The sequence below is a fragment of the Serpula lacrymans genome (assembly GCF_000218685.1).
Source record: "Serpula lacrymans var. lacrymans S7.9 unplaced genomic scaffold SERLAscaffold_3, whole genome shotgun sequence".
Taxonomy (NCBI): Eukaryota; Fungi; Basidiomycota; class Agaricomycetes; order Boletales; family Serpulaceae; genus Serpula; species Serpula lacrymans.
This window is the reverse complement of record NW_006763292.1, coordinates 1,307,700-1,327,028: the sequence shown is the minus strand read 5'-3', so window position 1 is coordinate 1,327,028 and position 19,329 is coordinate 1,307,700. Positions and strand designations below refer to the sequence as shown.

Genomic DNA, 19,329 nt, shown 5'->3' with positions numbered 1-19,329 from the left:
CTGTTGAAGGCTGGTACAGGCTCAGGCAAGACACTCACATTTATCATACCTCTTTTACTTTGGCCAAATAATATACAAGTGAATATCACACCTCTAAACCTACTACGAAAACAAAATACAGACTCGCTGGCCAAGGCGAATATTCCAGCTATAGCTATTAACTCAGAGACAGCAACGGCACCAAATTTTAGAGTATGTGCTCACCATTTAATCTTTGAAAGTGTTAGCTGAAAACTAAGGCAGGATATATTAAATTTTGCCTATTGTGCAATTGCAATCAGCTGCAAACAATAATGAAGCTAGGTGAAGAGTTTGAAAAACACCTACAGAATCCACTATTTACCTTGCAGATTATTTTGTTGTTTGACTGAATGGGGAGACTTCCAGCCAGAATACCATGAGCTTGCACACCTGCAGTATAAATTCCCACATGTTCCCTTTGTAATAGTGTCAGCAACAATTTTTGCAGATATACAAAAGGATATTACCCAATTCCTGCTCCTGCGTACTGAGGACCTCCTTACAATCCATCGCTCTACCAATCAACCAAATATTTGGCTCAGCATCCGCCAAATCAAATATCCTTTAAACACATTCAAGGACTTAGTATTTCTCATTCCGGATGGATGGAAACCTGGTGACTCACCTACGGAAAAGTTTCTTATATTCTTCAACAATATTCAAGAGGCTATCAGTGCAACCAAGTTCCTTAGGAACCATCTGCCGCCAGATCTACAAATCAACATTTAGTGGTTCAATTTGGATATGTCTAATACATACAAGGAAACCAAATATGAACGGCTGTGAGCAGGCAAAACATGGGGCTTATGTACCACAGATTCATTTGGAATGGTCAGTGAAACTGCTGGCAAAAAAACAATTGAGCTAACTTACGTGTCAAAGGGCATGGATATTGCTGATATCATGCTAGTAATTCAGTGGAGAGTAAGCCGCAAAGGAAATCCTGTAACATTGCCCACTATGTCCCAATGTATAGGTTGAGCTGTCCGTGATAAAACATCACAAGGGACTGCATTGATTTTTGCAGAGAAAGAGTTTTTTGATGACAAATGCCAAAAAAAAAAAAGATGAGAAAGAAAAGGAGAGATTTAAAATGGAATAACATACCGGGCACCTCTGCAAAGCGTGTTGTGGTAGGTGTATCAAGGCCAATTGCTGTCCCGTTGGTTGAAGAGCAAGATGAAATGGATAGAGATAGTAGTGGCTCAACAGATAAACAGTTGGATATTGGAGGGGCAGAAGAAGCTGGGAGATAATTGGAGTTGTGTAGTGTTGAGTTACGGGCGGAGTCTTCAACAACAGCAAGTGCCCACAAAAATTTCAAACAGCGGAAAACAGAGCTTGATCTAGGGCTCAATTACCTTGTTAATGCGGATGTGCAACCAGGATAGAAGTGTCAAAGAAAAGTGTTTGATGTTTACTTCAACAACCAACAGGCCAGTGAGAATTCCCAGTTTCCTATTATAGTTGCTCATCCTTCTCACCACCGGGCTATTTCTCAGACACAGACCACTTTGAGTGTGATCCATCTAATTTGGAAGGCTGCTCTTGCTGCTTTGTCCCATCCCCGCTAACTTGTTGTAACATCACCTCACATTCTTCCACCGGTTTAACTTCCACATTGTCAAGCTGTCCAAAATTCCCAATTGATTGCGACTTGCAAAGTTCAAATAACATCTCAAGACCACACACTATGTGATGCTCTGAACAAGTGGCGGGATACAAAGACCAGTGCTGTCTTTGGATATGCACAGCTAGTTAATTTTGGGCCTTGTCTCATCATGACAAACAAGGTTATCAATCGAATTGTCAATTCGTCCCATTTCAGTAAAATTAGATCAATCGAGCAGCTGAAAAAGGAGACAAAGTGGGCAGGTATTGATAACTATGGGCAGGATGTAGTAGATATCATACATTGTTTTGTACCACCTCTAGGTCCTGCCACTACATCTCTATTTGTCTCTACTCTGTTGCGCCCACATCTCAATGCTGCCTCGACCAACATTCACCTCTTCCTCTTGCTGCAAAAATAAAAGCCAAGCCAAAATATAGTGCCTGTGGCCTAAAAGGCCACAACGGTGAGTTCACATGCACATTTTGTCAACTTAACATTGTATGCTTACTACGTATACAGCTCACAACCGAATCTGTTTGAAACATCCTATGAGAACGTCTGCAAATGATGCTGAGAAAGAAAATGTAAGTACACACTTGTTTCCCAAGTCTTTACTATTTACAAACTCATCACACCTCATCAACTAGCAAGTGACTGTAGCAAGCAATTGATTTGTCACTATAGCTCTACTAGCACATTGTCTATCTCTGTACTCTCCATTTCCACATTACTCTACGTCGTCTAACATACCACTATCACCTATCTCCATCATATACATCCCCCTGTTCAGTAGGTCGGGAATAGAATGCTTGCTGGTGCAGCCTAGCTTGAAGTCATATGCTGATTGCACTTGCATATCTGCTAAGAGGGTGTGAAGTGTCTTCAACATGTTGGGATCAGCGTGTAAGATTAAAAAGTGAGAACAATAGAAGTTTTTCTCAATGGTTATGTGAGTATTCCGGTAAACTTGAACAAGGGTTTATTCGAGCAGTATATGATTGACAGTATAATTTGGTCCTTGTCCACCATTCCAAACCTTTGTGAATAGGTTATATAACTCCAGATACCAGTCAACTGCTTGAAATTTGCCAGCCTTGCCAGATGGATTAATAAGAATGTTATATTGTATTGTGCATCTAGAAAATCTGTCAGTGATGATAATATTATCATTTTGAGAGACACACTTTAAGCCTGGCGGATAATTGTAGTGTAGATTTATTAAGAAGTCCTTCATATGTGTTGGGTACTTGTGCTTTCCCGTGGCTTTGAATATGGGTATCCATGGGACAATGCATGATTCAGCCCTCCTAATGTCACCAGTGTTCATTGCATGTGTTAGTTCCTCATAGTGTAGGGCATACTTATTGAATAGCAATGTATTCTCATGTTGCTGATTATGCATTTCATTCGAGCACTGGTGCATTTTGAAAAGTCTGTGGTCTGCAATAAATATCCTAGCAAGATTGTCAGCCATGCTTTGAAGCTATTCAAATGAAGGGCATGAAGCAGCAAATGCTTCCAAGGTCTTGTGTTCTGTGTTATGAGACATGGCCTCATTTCTCCAGCAATCAAGTTGGCGGCAAATACCAGCATGCCCAATTATCTGGTACATGTATTGGGAGCCTGACTTGGTGGCAAAGATACCTGTCTTCTTAGGTCGCAATTTGGCGATATCTTCTTGGGCTGATGATGGCTGTACAAAAACCCGCCAAATGACATCTACACAGGCCATCTTGAGATGGAACAGGCCTGGAATGAATATGACATATTGAAACCTTGCTCAAGCTGATTCATTGAGGGAACACCTTTGCTGGAGGGCCTGCAGGCATTCTTCTGTCCCCAGATCTCCGTGAAACAAGACTACATAATCTGATAGCAAAATTTCCTCCTCAAACCCTCCCTGTGCCATCAATTCCACGACAGCACATATGTTTCCAGAGACAGTTGAGTTATTGACATCCATAGCTCGTGCTGGGATAATTGGTGTCTGCACAATTGGTATTGGCTCCATGGCTGTCGGAGGTTTGATCTGGTCCTTGAAACACTGAAGATAATGAGGTCCAAAGTGACACAAGTCGTGGAAAAAGCACCATGAGTTGAATCTCTGGCGTGCATTGAGTCCTGATGCGGCATCGGTGTGATTGGGAGATATGGAAAGGAAGTCTTTAAATGTTTGTTTGGGTGGCAGGTTGTTCTTGAGCCTATAGATTTATGGGTGATTTTTTCCACAGCTTATCCAAGCATTTGAGGTCGTTGCATGTGACATTGTGTTGTAGGGGGACCCTGAGTCCCAATGGGAGATATTTGAGGGAATTGGTAGACTTTTTAACTGTGTGTTTGGTAGTCTTGAGATCAATGTTAAAATTATTGTAGGCATACGCAGCCAGAAGTGTTTGGCCCAATGTCTGCAAAGTTTCATGTGATCAAACAGAAAGTGATCAGATGGCATTATGAATGGTGCTTATAGAAATGGATACACCCATGCAAGCCATGGTGTCAACTACTACTTGCGGGGCATGCAATGAGTGAAGAAAGATTCCAATCACACTTTGCAAAACATTAGCTCACTGATTTGATGTCTGCATCATTATACTCAAGATTACAACCTTTTTCTAGGTTGTCTGGACATTAATTTAGATTGCTCGACACAGTATAATACACTTACAACAGTCAGAAGTGCCCTTTTTAGTTCAGTGACCCTATGTGCACAAGTGCTAGGGTCACTAACAATGTTCTTGACTAACCCCTCCAGATCTAAGTCATCCACATTGTGCCAATAGGACTTGTCAGCTTCTTTTGTCTGTGCCAATGATAGTGTGTTTATCTGTGTCACATCACGACTCTCGAGATGTCGTTCCACAATAAGTAGCCAGCAGGACATGTACAAGGTCCCATAAATGTGGGGCTTTTTCCTTGTATTTGGTTGCTATTCCTTCAAGACAGAACTGTTCAATTTGTTTGGCTAAGGCCTTTGTAGCATTGAAATGCCATCCCGCATCTTCAGAAGCCAGCTGATTGATCTCATTCACATAGGTATCCTTTACTATTCTTGTGGCCCACTTAATAGAAGTCTTGTCAGATATAGGGTACTTAAAATAGGGCTGTACTGTGGGATAGGAGGTCCTCCACAACCGCATGTCTTTTGTAGGCTGGGGTGTAAAGAACGTAAATAATTAGTTATGAAAGTTGGATACCTGAAGATATAAATTCGTCAAGGATAGAGTTGAACTATCTTTGTGCCATGCTTAATCAGCAATAGCTGTGATTCAGATCATTATCATTTCCACACACTGTGGGGATTGACTTATAATAGCTAGACTTGCAGTGTGATCTTACAGTGATTTTTTTGTAAAAATATACCAATTATATCTAAGGAACATATGAAGCAAATTTTTAAATATAATCCCTAATATTGTTTGCCTGTCCTCACAGCTTTGAGTCTGGAATTTTTAGTAAAATCATTGTACTACGGTCTCATATATTATATAGAAAATATTTACAAAATGATCATGCTCAAGGCAGGCAACATAAAAAGAATATTTTGTAGATAATATTTATAAAATTATCCAAGGATCCACTCTAAATTGCATTATCATTGATCCTAAGCATTTATAATGAAACATTTCAAACTTATATCTTCTTATATTCAACCCTTATCCACAGCATTTTTTGGAAATTATTTCTAATTATCTTCCAAACTGTTTTCATCCTTGAACTGCAGCTTTGATTCACGATCAAAGCTGCAGTCCAATGATGAACATATCACATGTGACATAATTCCTTGTGTGACAATTTTCCTAAAATTTGATTGAATCCTGCCAGCTGAGTTGTTCCGAATCTCATCTAAATGTTTGTTGCCATTACACCATCATCATGATGCCCAGTGAAAAGTCGCAATTTAGAAATATGGAAAAAGCATGAAATAGAAGTAAATATGTAAATATATAGACAAATGACAACATATCATGGAAATCAGTGATCAAGTGACTCATTGGCATGTAAGGAATGCTGCATAAGATCCATAATCAAGATTGGTGTTGCACGTAATATATTTATTGTTGCTTTCTTGCTTACTTGCATATTTTTACAGACTCAAACAAATATTTGGAGTATCAGTAAGATGAATTCAGCAAAATTGACTTAGCAAAAATCAGTCACAGTAAGTGTGGATTAATATAGTAATCATTAGCTATATGTGTTATCATACCAGTATACTGTCATATATACCACCAATGGTTCTACCGTCACTCTGTTCCTTACCATCACCTTAAATCTTCACATTGACTCCCTCATCCCAGCTTTGATAGTTCCCAATTTCCAAACCACAAGCAGCTGTGGTGAGGTGTCCTCACATACACCACTGGTACCAATTATCCCCCCACCACTGAAACCACCTAGCAAATGAACAGTGCCAACAAAGGCTTTCATACCAATGTCAACTTTTGACCCCCCCAGCAATTATTTCTAATCAATTTTTACAGGAATTTCTGTGCTATCAAATGGTGTGCAAACAATCCAGCTTAATGGCACCAGTGACAATTCATGCAGTATTGGAACAAATTGGTGGTGTACAGAAAACAGGTTTGTTTGTTCTCTCTCTAGCCTAATATTGTTCTGATTTTATTCCAGGTTTATACAGAGAGGTCAGAATAAAAGGTACACATATTGATTTACTATCTATATTTTGTTTACTGACTATACATCTATAAACTAGCAGCTTCCATGGTGGATTGAAGAGATTCCTGGTGTTACATTTTCAGGCATTATTTTCGAGTTTTTTTGCAGTACTTTGTAGCTCTCATTTCACATTTTCTAGCGATACCTATATGTTTTTATAGCTTACAGATAATTCAATATTTTTGCTGTTTTTTCAATGTTATTTTGAGTGGTCCTCCAACATCTGTGTGCACAATTTGTATGGGGCGCTTGGCTCGGTTTTCTCCAGTGGACTTGAAAGGCAATTTCTTCATCTTTCCTAAAGCACAAGGTTCACAAAACTCCGGGGTTCCGGTAAGGGTGTCTATGTCCTGGAGCTGTCTTTTTGTAACCATTTGTTGCAAGCGGTCCATTCCAATGTGTCCCATTCTCCTGAGCAATAAATTTACATCTACTGCTGCAAAAGCTGACTCCGGGTTAATTTCGGGTTTTGCTTGGATGTGATAAAGTCCTCGCTTGTGTAACACAGTGAGGATAAGTTCCTCCTTTTTCCAAACTTCACAAGCATTTGACCCTGCTGGAAAAAGTGTTGATAACCCCGTTTTGAACAATTTGTGGACAGAAAAAAGTGCTAATGTGAAGTTTGGCACAAGTAAGGCATTTGACAGTGCAATATTGTAGTCCTTTTTGCCAACAGTTGCTTGTAGGATTACTGTTCCAATGCCAATAGCATTTACAGAGGATTCATCCCCAAAACTGATTGTCCTTGGAGGATGCAGAACATGGTATGTTCCTGGCTCAAACCAGGAGCGGTGAGGGACCATGTGGGATGTTGCTCCAGAGTCAATAATAATTGTTGTTTTGGTCATATCGGGTTCCGACACAAGGTAAGCTTGAATGTGTTTAGCAAGGGGCTTGGAAATATGTACATGTTCCAATGCAATATGACTCTGTTCCTCCTCGGAGTCAGATCCGGATGATTGCTCTGCTGTATTTTCCTTTCCCTTCTTCCTTTGACCTTTTTCAGCCGACTGAAGTGTTCGACACTCCGAGGTGTTGTGTGATTTGGCTTTGTGGAAGTTACACCATTTCTCCTCGGATTTGAGTGCTGATTTGGAACCTCCAGGGGCCTTCCCTGACTGTCGTGCAACTTCTGCAGTGATCCAGATCTCAACTGCATCAAAGGTAAGTTTATTTTCTTCAATTGTGTTGATTACCGATGACTGAAATATTTGCCATTCAGGAGTGCATGGGAGAGATTGGAGAAGAGCAAAGGCCATGAGTTTGGTATCAACTCCTAGTTTCATTCTGGAGAGGTGTGAATCAATTGTCCGTATTTTCGCAATGTGGTCCTGGATAGGTGATGTCCCATCCCAGGACAATTTGGTGAGTTGCTGGAATGAATAGAAGGCCAAGGCAATGTTGGACATTTCATGGAGTGAGACAAGTTTATCAAATAACTCCTTGGAGCTGGTGAGGTCTCCAGTCCTCATTAGGAGGTCATCAGAGATGTGGTCCTGGATGATTCCATGTGCCTTCTCATCCTTAAGTATCCAGGTGATCTCAGAATCCTCCGAGGAGGTAGGTTTTCCTGGTGAGGGCTTGAGCTCTCTCCAGTAACAACCCGGAGAACTTTTTCCCAATGTAGCTTTGAGATGATCCGGAGTTTCTATATCTGAAAATTGTTGGGTCCAGTGAGAACTGGACATGTGGATGTATTGTGTGCTGTGGTCATGGTTCCAAAGTTGCTGTTTCAAATAAGAATTATTTCCTGCATAGCTTTTGCGCGCCAGGGCTCATAACCTAATAATTCTAAGTGAAACTCAGCCGCTGCCTGAGAGGCTATAGAAACGACTTTATTATTTACCTAAGTGAAACTACAATAGATGTTAGTTTAAGGTGATCTCTATTAAATGTAATGTAACATACCTCAGCCGCTGCCCGAGAGGCTATAGAAACGACTGAGGTATTCCTATACTAAACCCCCTACTACTTATAGTCGGAGGTGCTACTCGCTACAGTATAATGACTCCTAGGAGAACAATGGTTACTCCATGGAGTGGTGGCTATGCTCCATGGAGAACAATGGCTGCTTCGGCAGAGACCAGGTTTATCCGGTTTTGTCAAAGCTATATTCTATTCTGAAATTGGCCACTCAAGTGGGATGTTTTCAAGTTTAATATAGACCATGATTTTGAGTATGTGCCATCACACTATATAAAGTGATCCACACCTGTGTATAGTGATTCAGCCCTTCTAGGAATGCAACCAATCAATATGCTTTCCAAGTATGCCTTGGTACCCTAATTGGTAAAGTACCAGACCATGAATGCTGGAATCCCAGTTCAAGCTCTAGTTAATGTATGGTTTCTCTTACTAAAAAAATCACATAATTTGTGATGTGTTATGCAGATCTGGCAGATATTAAAATCAGAACATCATTGATGTAGCTATCTGAAGTACTAGTCCTATCTATATAAATATCTCATCCTAAGTACTACCTGTTAGAAATTATGATGATAAGTCTTCTCAGCTTGTAAATACATATAGTTAGTTTATATTTTCTTACTCTACCATTTTTGTCAATACTTTCTATCTTGTTTGTTAAACTGCAACAGGTTATAAACTCTATATTATAATTCCACCATCTTATTGGGTTATCAGTATATTCTAAAAAACTATCCAAGTCATCTAAGAAATCCTTATGTTACTAAATCTACGCCAAACCCTTTCCAACATAATCACTTATTTCATTTTCTCATAATCATATCCCAAAAACACATCTACTCTATTATCTTTACATTTTGTAATTCTCATTAGCACACATAATCTAATAATATTTTGTCCCACCATCTTTCTGTGAAAGCTGCGGGAAATATTTGATGAAAGCAAGATTAGTCCAGCAGGTGATACTGCCTTAACAAACTGGAACAAATGCAACATGAAAAATTTTACTTATATCTGGTTTCTAGTAGATCTTGAATAACTTGAATTTTATTGACAATAAGAAATTAAAATTAGGCCATATAACCAACTCTTATCTAAAGGCAGAATATGGTAAACTATCTGAATAACCTTTCAACAAGTTTATGACATTTAGCCTTGTTACTTGGCAAATACATAAACATAGTTCACCTATACTGTCTTGTTTGTTGGTCTCTACTTGTTAACCCATCAGTTAACATCCGACACTATCTTAAATCTTATTCCAAGTGAAGAAAGAGCCTATGCCATACCGTGGCTAAAGATAGCCCAGTTCTCATATAATGTCAAACAGTCGTCGGCTACAGGGAAAGCACCATTTGAGATTACGGGGTTATACCTCCCCAGAATGGGTGTAGAACCTGGCAAAAGCAAGAATAAGGCTGCTGGGAGCATGGTTAAGGACATGAAGTTTGATTTAGACAAAATGTGCAAGGCGCTATTCAAAATTGCAGAGCAGATGAAAGACAGGGCAGAGCATAGACACTCTAAGGCCCCTGATTACAAGGTTGGCGACCTGGTCTGGTTAGATACCGACCACTTAAAATTAAAAAGATCAGCAGTCTTAAAAACTGACCGATCCACTTCTCGGTCCTTACCGGACTAAGGAAGTCAAACCCAATGTGTGGAGCTGGAACTCCCAAAATGAATGAGGGTAGTACCAACGGTTAACATTAGCCATGTGAAACCCTACAAAGGGCCGCTGCCGGGACAGTGCATAGACCGGCCCGGACCGGTTGTAGTCACCCAGGAAGGTGAAGAACAATTTGAAGTCAAATGGGAGGTGGATGCATGCTTGAAGCGTGGAAAATTAGAGTTCCTGGTCCTATGGAAGGGCTATGGCAACCAGGAGAGAACATGGGAACCAGAAGCCCATCTGGACAATTCCCGCAATGCTGTTTGAGAATTTTATTCTAAGAATCCCTTGGCTCCTAGGAAGCTTAGCTTAAGCCAAGGAAGGCTCTAACTCCTTTAACGCGAGTAGGTTCAGGCCAATCCAATATAACTTGAACTTTCTCAGGATCCATCCTGATTCTGTTTTGGCCAATTATCATACCAAGGAAGTCTACTTCCTTCACTTTAAAATTACATTTTCTGGGTTTGATGAATAGGTCCCGTTCCTGTAAGCATCAAAGGACTTCTTGCACAACCTTGTCATGCTCAGCCTCATTGTCCGACTTCGTAAAGATTACTAAATTGACAATGTAAATGATGACACAATTTTCCATATCTGCAAAGATCTCATTCATCATGCTCTGGAAGGTAGCTAGTGAATTGGTCAACCCAAAGAACATGACAAGGGGTTCAAAGGATCCTTGGTGGCATGTGAACGCGGCCTTCCAAGCAGCTTCTTCTTTGATGCGTAAATTATTGTACCCCCATCTGAGGTCCATCTTTGTTAAGATCTTGGCACCAGCCAACTTGTTTACTCTGGAGGTACCAGCCTCTTAATCTCTTCCTCAGGTTTTACCTCATCATTGTCATCATCAATCTTATCCAAAAATCTGAGTTTGGCATAAATGTGACTAGCGTTTATCCTTTCATCAAGCTCAGTTTGACAGACATGACTTGGTTTACCCAAGTCATTATACTTCTGAGGACAACGTGACAATGTGACAACCCCTGTCTGCTATTTTATCTCAGGGTTGTGTTTGTATAGCCAGGCCCAGCCTAAGATTGAATTAATCTTCCCTAGTTGGGTTGCTTTGGCGGTGACTGGTTCTCTGTGTCCTTGGCATTCAACAACAAAAGAATATTTGTGTGTAATACAGCCAGCCGCATTAAGTGTACCATCAACATTATAGACAGGAATAGATATATCTAATTTTACAAGGGGGAGTCCAACTTGCTCTGCCCAGACCTGATCTATGAAGATGCTGTTAGCGCCTGAATCAAGCAGTGCACTGGTTGGGTGTACTATGCCCCAGGCAAGGTCTTCCACACCAACATCTAAATGGATCTCTTAATAAATATGTGTGCATCAGCACACGCCTTGGGATTTCTGTGGAAAGTGGCTCCAAAGAAGAGAAATCAAAAGAAACAGATTTTTCTACTATAGTATTTTCTATGTTTTTATTTTTATTTTTACAAGAATCAAGCACCCTAGTGTTTGTCTCGCCGGGGCCACACTCCTGAGGAGACGCTGGTGCAGCAGTAGTATCATAAATACCACAGTCACAATTCTTCATACAAGTACATACTTCAGATAACAAATTTAAAAATCTATTTACAAATTGGGGAGCCACCCCCTTTCCTTTATTGCTTGTGCAACACCCCGGAGCAGTGGCCACCTTGTTGTGGTTTACTTCATTGTTAAGAGGAGCAAGGCACCTAAGTGACCTAAGCTTTGAACTTTTTTCCCTGAGCCTTCATCTCAGCGACCTGTTGGTCGTAAAAGAAGGCTTGGATTTTGTCATATGAGCAACCGGCCAGAGTATTGAGCCAATCTTCCAGCTTCTCCATTTCTAATTGGTGAACCTGGTGCCCTTGGTTATTTTTTTGTTGGGCAGCCTGCGCCCCATTTATACAGTCTCGGGATATATGTTCTTCTTGACCACAATTGTAGCAGTTCCCTTTGAATCTGCCCATCTGTCCACCTTGGACCGCACCAATATCCATAGGGGCTCCCTGCCCTAGTTGCAGCCCGAATGGTTTGAACCCGTGAGAGTGATGATTATTTTGGTTTGATGACCCAGTGCTCCTCTGGGAACAGTTGTTTTTGGTGGTGGACCCGCCACAGAATTGCATTTTGTAGAGCTCAATGGCCCTACCTATTTTGCGAACTTCTTCTGCTGCTTGTGAGAGGTTCTCATTTCTCATATCCTGCAAATAAAGCTGTTCTGCAATGTGGGGATTCACATTGCATTCTAGCAGTTCTACTGTATGTTCATTACCTATACCCCCTTGGATGGAGAGGGCCAGGAACCGGGTTACAAAATCATCTGTCCTCATGTTTCCTTGTTTGAACGAACAGATTTGCTGGCACGCCTAGTCACGCTCAGCTTGGGGTTTGAAATATTTTTCCATCTCCCCCTTGAGATTGTCTCAGGTAGGCCAGTTTTTGGCAGTGTAGCACTGTGAAAGCTGAAAAGAAGGTTGAAACGGAGAATGAAAGTCAAAGGTCTGAAAATTGTGTATTGTAACAGTACAACTCATCAAGAGAGGGAATTTGTCATACTAATGTTGGTATACACTAGAAGAGGACTTACTGAGTCCTTCCCCATGTATTGCTCAGATATATATACTACAATACATGAGGTACTTATTAAGAACAAAGCTTGAAGGAAGTGTCTAGCCACTTGCTGAGAGCAATCAGGGACTGGAACCAGAGTCCAATGTGAGTAACTATATTATTAGAGAGTATGACAGGTATACAGTACCTAGAGTCCAATGTGAGTAACTAGAGAATAGGAAGCATTGGACTCTGCAGTACTGTCCGAAGTTTTGTAAAGAAAGGTAAACAAAGCAGCCATAAAGGCAAAATAATAGAGAACACAATCAATAGTGACTGATAGAAGAATAGATAGAGAAAGGAATGAAAATATATAGGTAGCACAAAGGTGCAGAATCACCAAAACTAACAGTACTGTACAGTTGTAAATAAAGTTTAAAGTCTGATGTCTAGCATGTGACTGGTCACATGATGAATCTAGACACTGGTCAGGTGATGCATCATGTGATTAGTTGTGTGACTTGGAAAATAAAGGTAAAATTACAGTAAAAGTAAAGTGTAAGTAGGTGCTGGTATGTCAATTGTAACAATACTCTGGTTTCCCCAAACATTCTGTGCATCACCAAGTTCTTTGTCTCACTAAACAAAAGCTGCAAGTCTGTCCCAGGGACCACCCCCCTTCCTGCATGAGGACTTTCAGATACTCTGAACAATAATCCAGTCATTGTTTCATGTAATTATTTTGTGACTAAACCAATGTCAGACAAATAATAACAGACGTACTTACTTAATGGACTTGCCATCCTGGAGATATAACCAATGGCTCAAGAATAGGATGGTCAATGTCTCGGATGGGGAACAAATCATGTTTATGAGGAGTTTGATGGGGTGTTGACAAAGTTGATTGGGATATGTGGTCTTTCACACTTATTTGTTTTGTCCGCACACCTCTGCTTGTTTTGAGCTTCTTCTAATCCACTCTTTGTAACACTGGAGCCAAACATTGGGAGGAGCTGCAGCCCATGCTAAGTAATTCTGCAGAGAAGAGATGAGGTTGTTAAACCAGACACCAGTTTGAAGATTTTATGCAGGATATTTATGATAGAAGGCAGTGATTGATATGGAGCCCATGCTTCTAATTTACAATAGCTTCTATGCTACCCAGGCCTCACCAGGGTAATCAACTCGATAGATCTGGCACTAAATTTCCTTACATGGAAGCAATATATCAGGGAATGCATTGACACGTTCTAGGCTTTAGCTGAAGACCCCATATGGAGTTAAGGTGATGATATCATTACTTAGGTCTGACAGAAGAGCCAAATATTTGCTTGGAATGGATGAATATGGTATTGAATTGACTGAAAATTTGCAGTCAAACAGAAAAGGGAAAGATAGCACTCATCTTCAAATATGCACCTCACTTTCTAACTAGTACCACATTTAGTCATGCCTGAAGTACTTTTTAATGATGCCCAAATTTAAATACTCAATACACATTTGGAAGAGTCCTGGGTTGCAAATTCTCTACAACGGGGACATGTACTTCATGATACCTGGAATGTAATGTCAGGAAAATTTTGGGGGAACATGTACTAACTGTAGAAATTATATTATGTAAGCAAACTTTGGGGCTTTGCCCGAAGATTTACTCTGTGATTATAACCGGCCTTTTGTGGTCACCATTATTTTTTCACATAATATTTATGTATATTTGTTATATAAGAAACCTTGTATTTACCTTGTTATGGCATTTGTTTGCCAAAGGAGTCCTGCTCCCGCACCTGTTCCTGCGCCCTGAGGGACCAAATATCCAACACTAACCAACATCAAGGAATTGACAGACATGAAAGAGGTATAGTCACTCTTAATTGTCAAAGTATATCATTATGTGTAACAAACAAGAGTTAGTTACTCTGGCGCACACAGGAACACATGATAAAGGTAGTGAATGGGGAGTGATTACCCCTTAAGCTGCAGAGAGTTTGTTGGTTAACAACAGGAGGACTCGCTAAGGAGTCTCCTGGATCTATTGGGGTATATATACTAATACAGAGTGTTTGTACTTATGTACTGTACAGTTGATAAAGTCAGTGGCTGATGATGTCATGGGGCCTAGCCCGCATGACCAACTCCACTGTGTGAGAGAGTTGTATCTAAAATAAGAAGAAGGCAACACGGCACGAGAAAGAGGAGTTTGAACAAAAGGGGAAGTGCCACATGGCACCATGTGTGAAAGCTAAAGTATACAAGGTTTAAAGCGGAGAATGAAAATGAAGGAAAGGTCCGAAAATTGTGTTATCGTAACATTATGTTTACAATTAAGATTGAATTAAGATTGCAGCGGGTCAGGTGTTGGTTGTACAACCACAGTGGTAACAAAGAGCCTAGGAACAAGGTTGCCGGGCATGAGAGTATTTAAGTCTGAACCAAGTGCTCAACATTGTGAAGAAGGAGGTGGACAAAAGGATGTGGGACCTTTACAGAGTGAAGCTGGGGCAGTCAGGTTATATTGGTAAACTGCAGAGTGTCCTGAAGGCAATGTTGACTGAGCTCAGCAAGCAGGAGCTAGCTGAATTAAAAGAGAAGAGCAAGGAGTGGTACATTGATGGGCCATCAGAGGAAGTGAGACAAAAGTGAGTATAATGTCCTTTACTCACCCAGGACAAATAGTGACTCAAGATACCCAGAGCTTCTGGAATGAAGGGTAGGAAAGTAATGAAGGACTTTTGGATGCAAGCAAGCCAGGATCTGGGAATTTTAAGTTTTGTGCTCACTGCCCATAAAAATACAAATGGAACTATTTGCACAAGCCTTGCAGAGTGCCAGGGTTCAAATGTAGTCTGCACCTGGTAGCCAATAAATAAAAGGGTAAAGAGAAGGCAGTAATGAAGAGAGACCCTTCCCAGAGCGAAAATGGTTGCACCAAGAAGCAAATCCACCGATGAGGAACAAGTGGAGATTGAGGGGCTTGATGAAATTCTAAGTGATGATAAACACAGTGCTGACGTCATCAGGAAAAATGGGGGTAGCTATATAGAGCTCTATAGCACTATAAGTGCTCATAAAGCTGTTATAGTGGTCAAACCTGTTATAGAACCTCTGCCATCTATAGAGTCTCATATAGCTCTATAAATGCTCTTATAGATGTTGGAAATTGTTGTGTGGCTGATTAAAAAAATTAACAGACAGGATTTGAACTCTCAACCTGCTAGTCAGCTTTTGGGTGGCTAAGCAACCTATAGCCACACATCACACATTTATCCACTACACCATGAGAGCTCATAAAATAGGTTATACAGGTGTTATACATTGACCTTTCATGGACTTAGGTTATTTTGTTACTCATTGTCACCACTTATATTTGGATAAATCATTATTCTCATTTTTATAAATATCAAAGATCCCAAACTACTATTTCACTAATACAGGCTACATAATTGATCAATACTGTATGATTTATTAGCCCTTTTAAGCAGCTTCAACTATATTATAACTATGACCTTTACAGCTATAGGAGCTATGTAGGCTACCATAGGCTATAAGAGCACTTATAGTACCTTGCCTAATAATAATATACTTGAATCCAAACACTTCTAGTCTGTTTTTATTATCGAACAAGTTTATTAGATTAATGCAGGGTTTGAGGGAATTATAAATACTTCTCCCCTTGGTTGAAATTTTGCCTACTACTGTGCTATAAGAGCTATAAGAGCTATGATTGCACTGATAGTACTATAGTATCTATGAGTGCATTTATATATATAGGTGGTGGCTATATAGCGCTATATAGTAAAAGAGTTTTTCCTGATGGTTCAGGACTAGCCCGGGCTCTCTGAACCAGCTGCAAGGCAACAAACCATAGCTTTCCAGAAATCAACATCCAGGCCCGGTGTCATGCACCAAAGTTGATTGGTAGCATGGACAGGTGTTAATAACAAAGTGAATATTCAAAAAAACTCGCCTTTGCTCCACACAGGCACAGTGCCACGTGAAATAGCAATCCAGTCACGCTCACCTTTGCTTTTCCATTCGGTACTTTCCGCGTTTCAGCATTTCGGCAAATTTTTGCGTCGCCACTGGCTACACATTGCATTGTGCCCTCGTTTTTGTTGTTTCCTTTACTTCCCTTCCTTTGCCTAGCCCCACCATGGGCCCCTTCCTCTCCTTTTTATTCTCACCTGACGGTCGTTTCTGGATCCCCATTCTAATCCACCTTTTCGTCACCTCCACCCTCCTCCTCATCTTATTTGCACCCACACCATTTCTGATGTCACCACTTCCTATCTGCTTCTATCGCCAGTCCGTCGACTACCACGTGCCACTGCTGATATCAGCAAAGCCCCGGCGGCCGGTTCAAATAGGGCAACAGGTCCATCTTTATGACGTTGATCTACCATCATATACTATCAAAACATCGGTCACTCGTCTTGCCTGGTTGGAGCATGGGTGGGTAGTTTTTGAGCTGGAGAAGGTTCATCTCCTTGCGTTGCCCATCTTCATTGCTGTCCCATTCACTTGGGTACACTTATCTTTTGTCCATCGTCTTTGCTACAGCTACACCTACCACACGCTGCCTGGGACTCACTTGTTCCAAATTGGGACTACTCCTCTCCCCCCCCCCCGTTTGACCAGGTGGTCCAGCACAACCAGTCCATTGGTGAGGCCATGGAACTGTCGGATTTGGACTAGGTGGTGGACCGGTGGCTCCAGTTTCTTTTTTTTCAGCAGAACATTCATTTACAGTGCAATTATTTTTGATTTTTGAATCATTTTTATGGACACATATTTTTTAGAATGCCTGACTGACAATAAAGAAACTGTGTTGATACTGATAGTGTTTTGCCTTGCCCTTTTTTTACCTGTATCTTCCCATGACATCATGATTTTCCTGCTCTCTTTTTGCTATTGGACTTTACTTTATGGCTGTACAAACCTGTGACATTACTCACAGCATTCATTGTTCTATCCCTTTCTTTTCCTTTATTTGACAATCTTATCCTATCACAACACTTCCCACTGCTACCACTGTCAACTGCTGTCATTGTCACTTCCCACTTTTGAAGTCATTGTCATCCCTTTTGATTAAAGTCCTTCTGAGCACTACAGTTTGTGCGTCAGGAACCTGCTATCACTGGGAAACTCGTCATATTGTCATTCTCAAACCTACCTTGTGCTACGATTAGCAAAGTAGTGCTCGTCTATACTCGCCACAAAGCCCCTATCTTTCTATATTCCAACTATCCCTCCTCAAAACCCACACCCATACATCTCTGGGTTTTACTTTGAAGGATCCTCATACATACCACCCCACGAATAACCAGAGCACCCACTGTTCTAGGAGGCAAAGCCTATAAACAAGTTCCGTGGAATCTGGGAGGATTGTGTGTTAGTTTGTTTTTGTGTGTGGTTTTCTAACAACAGTTCTCATCATCAACACCGGGCCCTCCAAACTGATGCCCAACCTTATCTCAGGGCAGCAATATGTAGGTGTAGAAAAAAACAGACAAGAACACTCCTTATGCAGTGTACCAACTGCCAAAAGACAAGCCCAGGCCTGGCTCCCAGAGTAATGGCCAGCCAGAGGATTACTTGGACTACTGGCCATTATAGGCCTCATGCGGCTATGTCCACAGCATGATTACATTGGAGATTCACCAAGGCAATGGAACCCAAAACCTGTTGAGGTGGCTCCGCGTGCAGCCTTATCTACATTTTCCGGGGTCTTGGGATGGCCACACAGGTATCAGGGGCCATTCTGCAGGGACATGACCACTGCAATACAAAGCAGCTTGGAATCTGCCTTTCCTGAAAAGGCAAGGCCACTACCCAGGATGGTGACAAGGGTGATGCAGAGTTCCACCAAATGTGGGCATGAGGAGATAGATGAAAAACCTGGGAACATTGCACACAGGACAAGGTCTGGTAATTGTCCAGTAAAGCGGCTTCAACAAGCCAAGGACACCAAGGTAGATCAGATGTGAAAGGTAAAGAAAACAAGGTGTTGAATAGTAGGTATACCTCTTGTACAGTAATGTAATAAATGTATATAATGGCCCTGGGTTTAAAATGTGTACCCGGGGGTGTGAGTGTTGTAGTCTTCCCAGGTTAGATGATCTTATTGCCCGGGCTGAACAGATTATACATCATTTGGCTATAGAGCATTCTGGGCAATATTACCATGTTGCTGGGCATCACTTACAGATAGCTTATCAATGAGTTGAAGTTAGACAGGTCTTGGGCCATGTGGATGGGTCTCTGGGTAGAGTTCTCAGGCTTATTGTTATCAAACATTATCACACTGAGATTGTAATGTAGGTAGCTCAAATTTATATGAATCAAGTAAGTAAATATACACTGAGTGGTGAGTGAGGAGAAACTAAGTATATACAAATGAAATCTAGCTGAAAAAAAGAATAAAATTTTGAGAAAAGTTAAGATTTATAATACAAGTCCCTTCAACAATTATCTCTTCTAATTGTAGTCCCTCTCCTTCGCTTTTAACCTTAATACCTCATCTTCCAGCTTGCTAATCCTCTGATAGAGATCCCCAATGATCCCTTTCTTCCAAGTAATTTCCAAGGAAGAAGGGGAACTCCACTGCTGTGATGAGCATTGTACGTGGCTGGTAACCGGGGATGTAAAGCTGAAGTTTATGAGGTCCCGGCTATCACTTTGAGGAATGACAGTGGTAGGGACCTCACCTCCCGGGGGTGTATGGGGCCTTGGCAGCTGAGGTGAATCCCTTGTTGGACCTTAAAAGGCCAGTAAGGAGGAGGCCTGGGGGAAGGACAAGGGATGCCAGGAATGTCCAAAGGCATTTTTTCCTGCCTGAATAGATTTGGAGAGCTGGGAGGAGACATGGGGGTGGGATGGAAAGGTG

The 19,329-nt window shown here is 41.1% G+C and overlaps 4 protein-coding genes across 4 annotated transcripts; 1 reads left to right on the top strand and 3 right to left on the bottom strand.

Annotated features, from left to right (window-relative positions):
- Positions 1-260: 260 nt before the first annotated feature.
- SERLADRAFT_405934 (uncharacterized protein) lies at positions 261-4,517 on the bottom strand (the record flags this gene model as incomplete). The annotated part of the gene is made up of 17 exons (XM_007314500.1): positions 261-281; positions 412-437; positions 489-583; positions 647-732; positions 781-801; positions 1,129-1,266; positions 1,383-1,479; positions 1,532-1,712; positions 1,988-2,076; positions 2,161-2,182; positions 2,233-2,250; positions 2,387-2,516; positions 2,673-2,772; positions 2,821-3,090; positions 3,442-3,680; positions 3,919-4,041; positions 4,302-4,517. The coding sequence occupies 17 exons, from the start codon at positions 4,515-4,517 to the stop codon at positions 261-263; spliced, it is 1,872 nt and encodes a 623-aa protein (XP_007314562.1).
- Positions 4,518-9,479: 4,962 nt separating this feature from the next.
- On the top strand, positions 9,480-9,824 carry SERLADRAFT_335252 (uncharacterized protein; the record flags this gene model as incomplete). Its single annotated transcript, XM_007314499.1, has 1 exon — positions 9,480-9,824. A coding segment is annotated over one exon (345 nt), but the record flags the coding sequence as incomplete, so codon positions are not given.
- A 1,080-nt stretch (positions 9,825-10,904) lies between these two features.
- Positions 10,905-11,198, bottom strand: SERLADRAFT_346300 (uncharacterized protein; the record flags this gene model as incomplete). Its single annotated transcript, XM_007314498.1, has 1 exon — positions 10,905-11,198. A coding segment is annotated over one exon (294 nt), but the record flags the coding sequence as incomplete, so codon positions are not given.
- A 416-nt stretch (positions 11,199-11,614) lies between these two features.
- Positions 11,615-12,226, bottom strand: SERLADRAFT_434269 (uncharacterized protein; the record flags this gene model as incomplete). Its single annotated transcript, XM_007314497.1, has 1 exon — positions 11,615-12,226. The coding sequence occupies one exon, from the start codon at positions 12,224-12,226 to the stop codon at positions 11,615-11,617; it is 612 nt and encodes a 203-aa protein (XP_007314559.1).
- Positions 12,227-19,329: the final 7,103 nt, after the last annotated feature.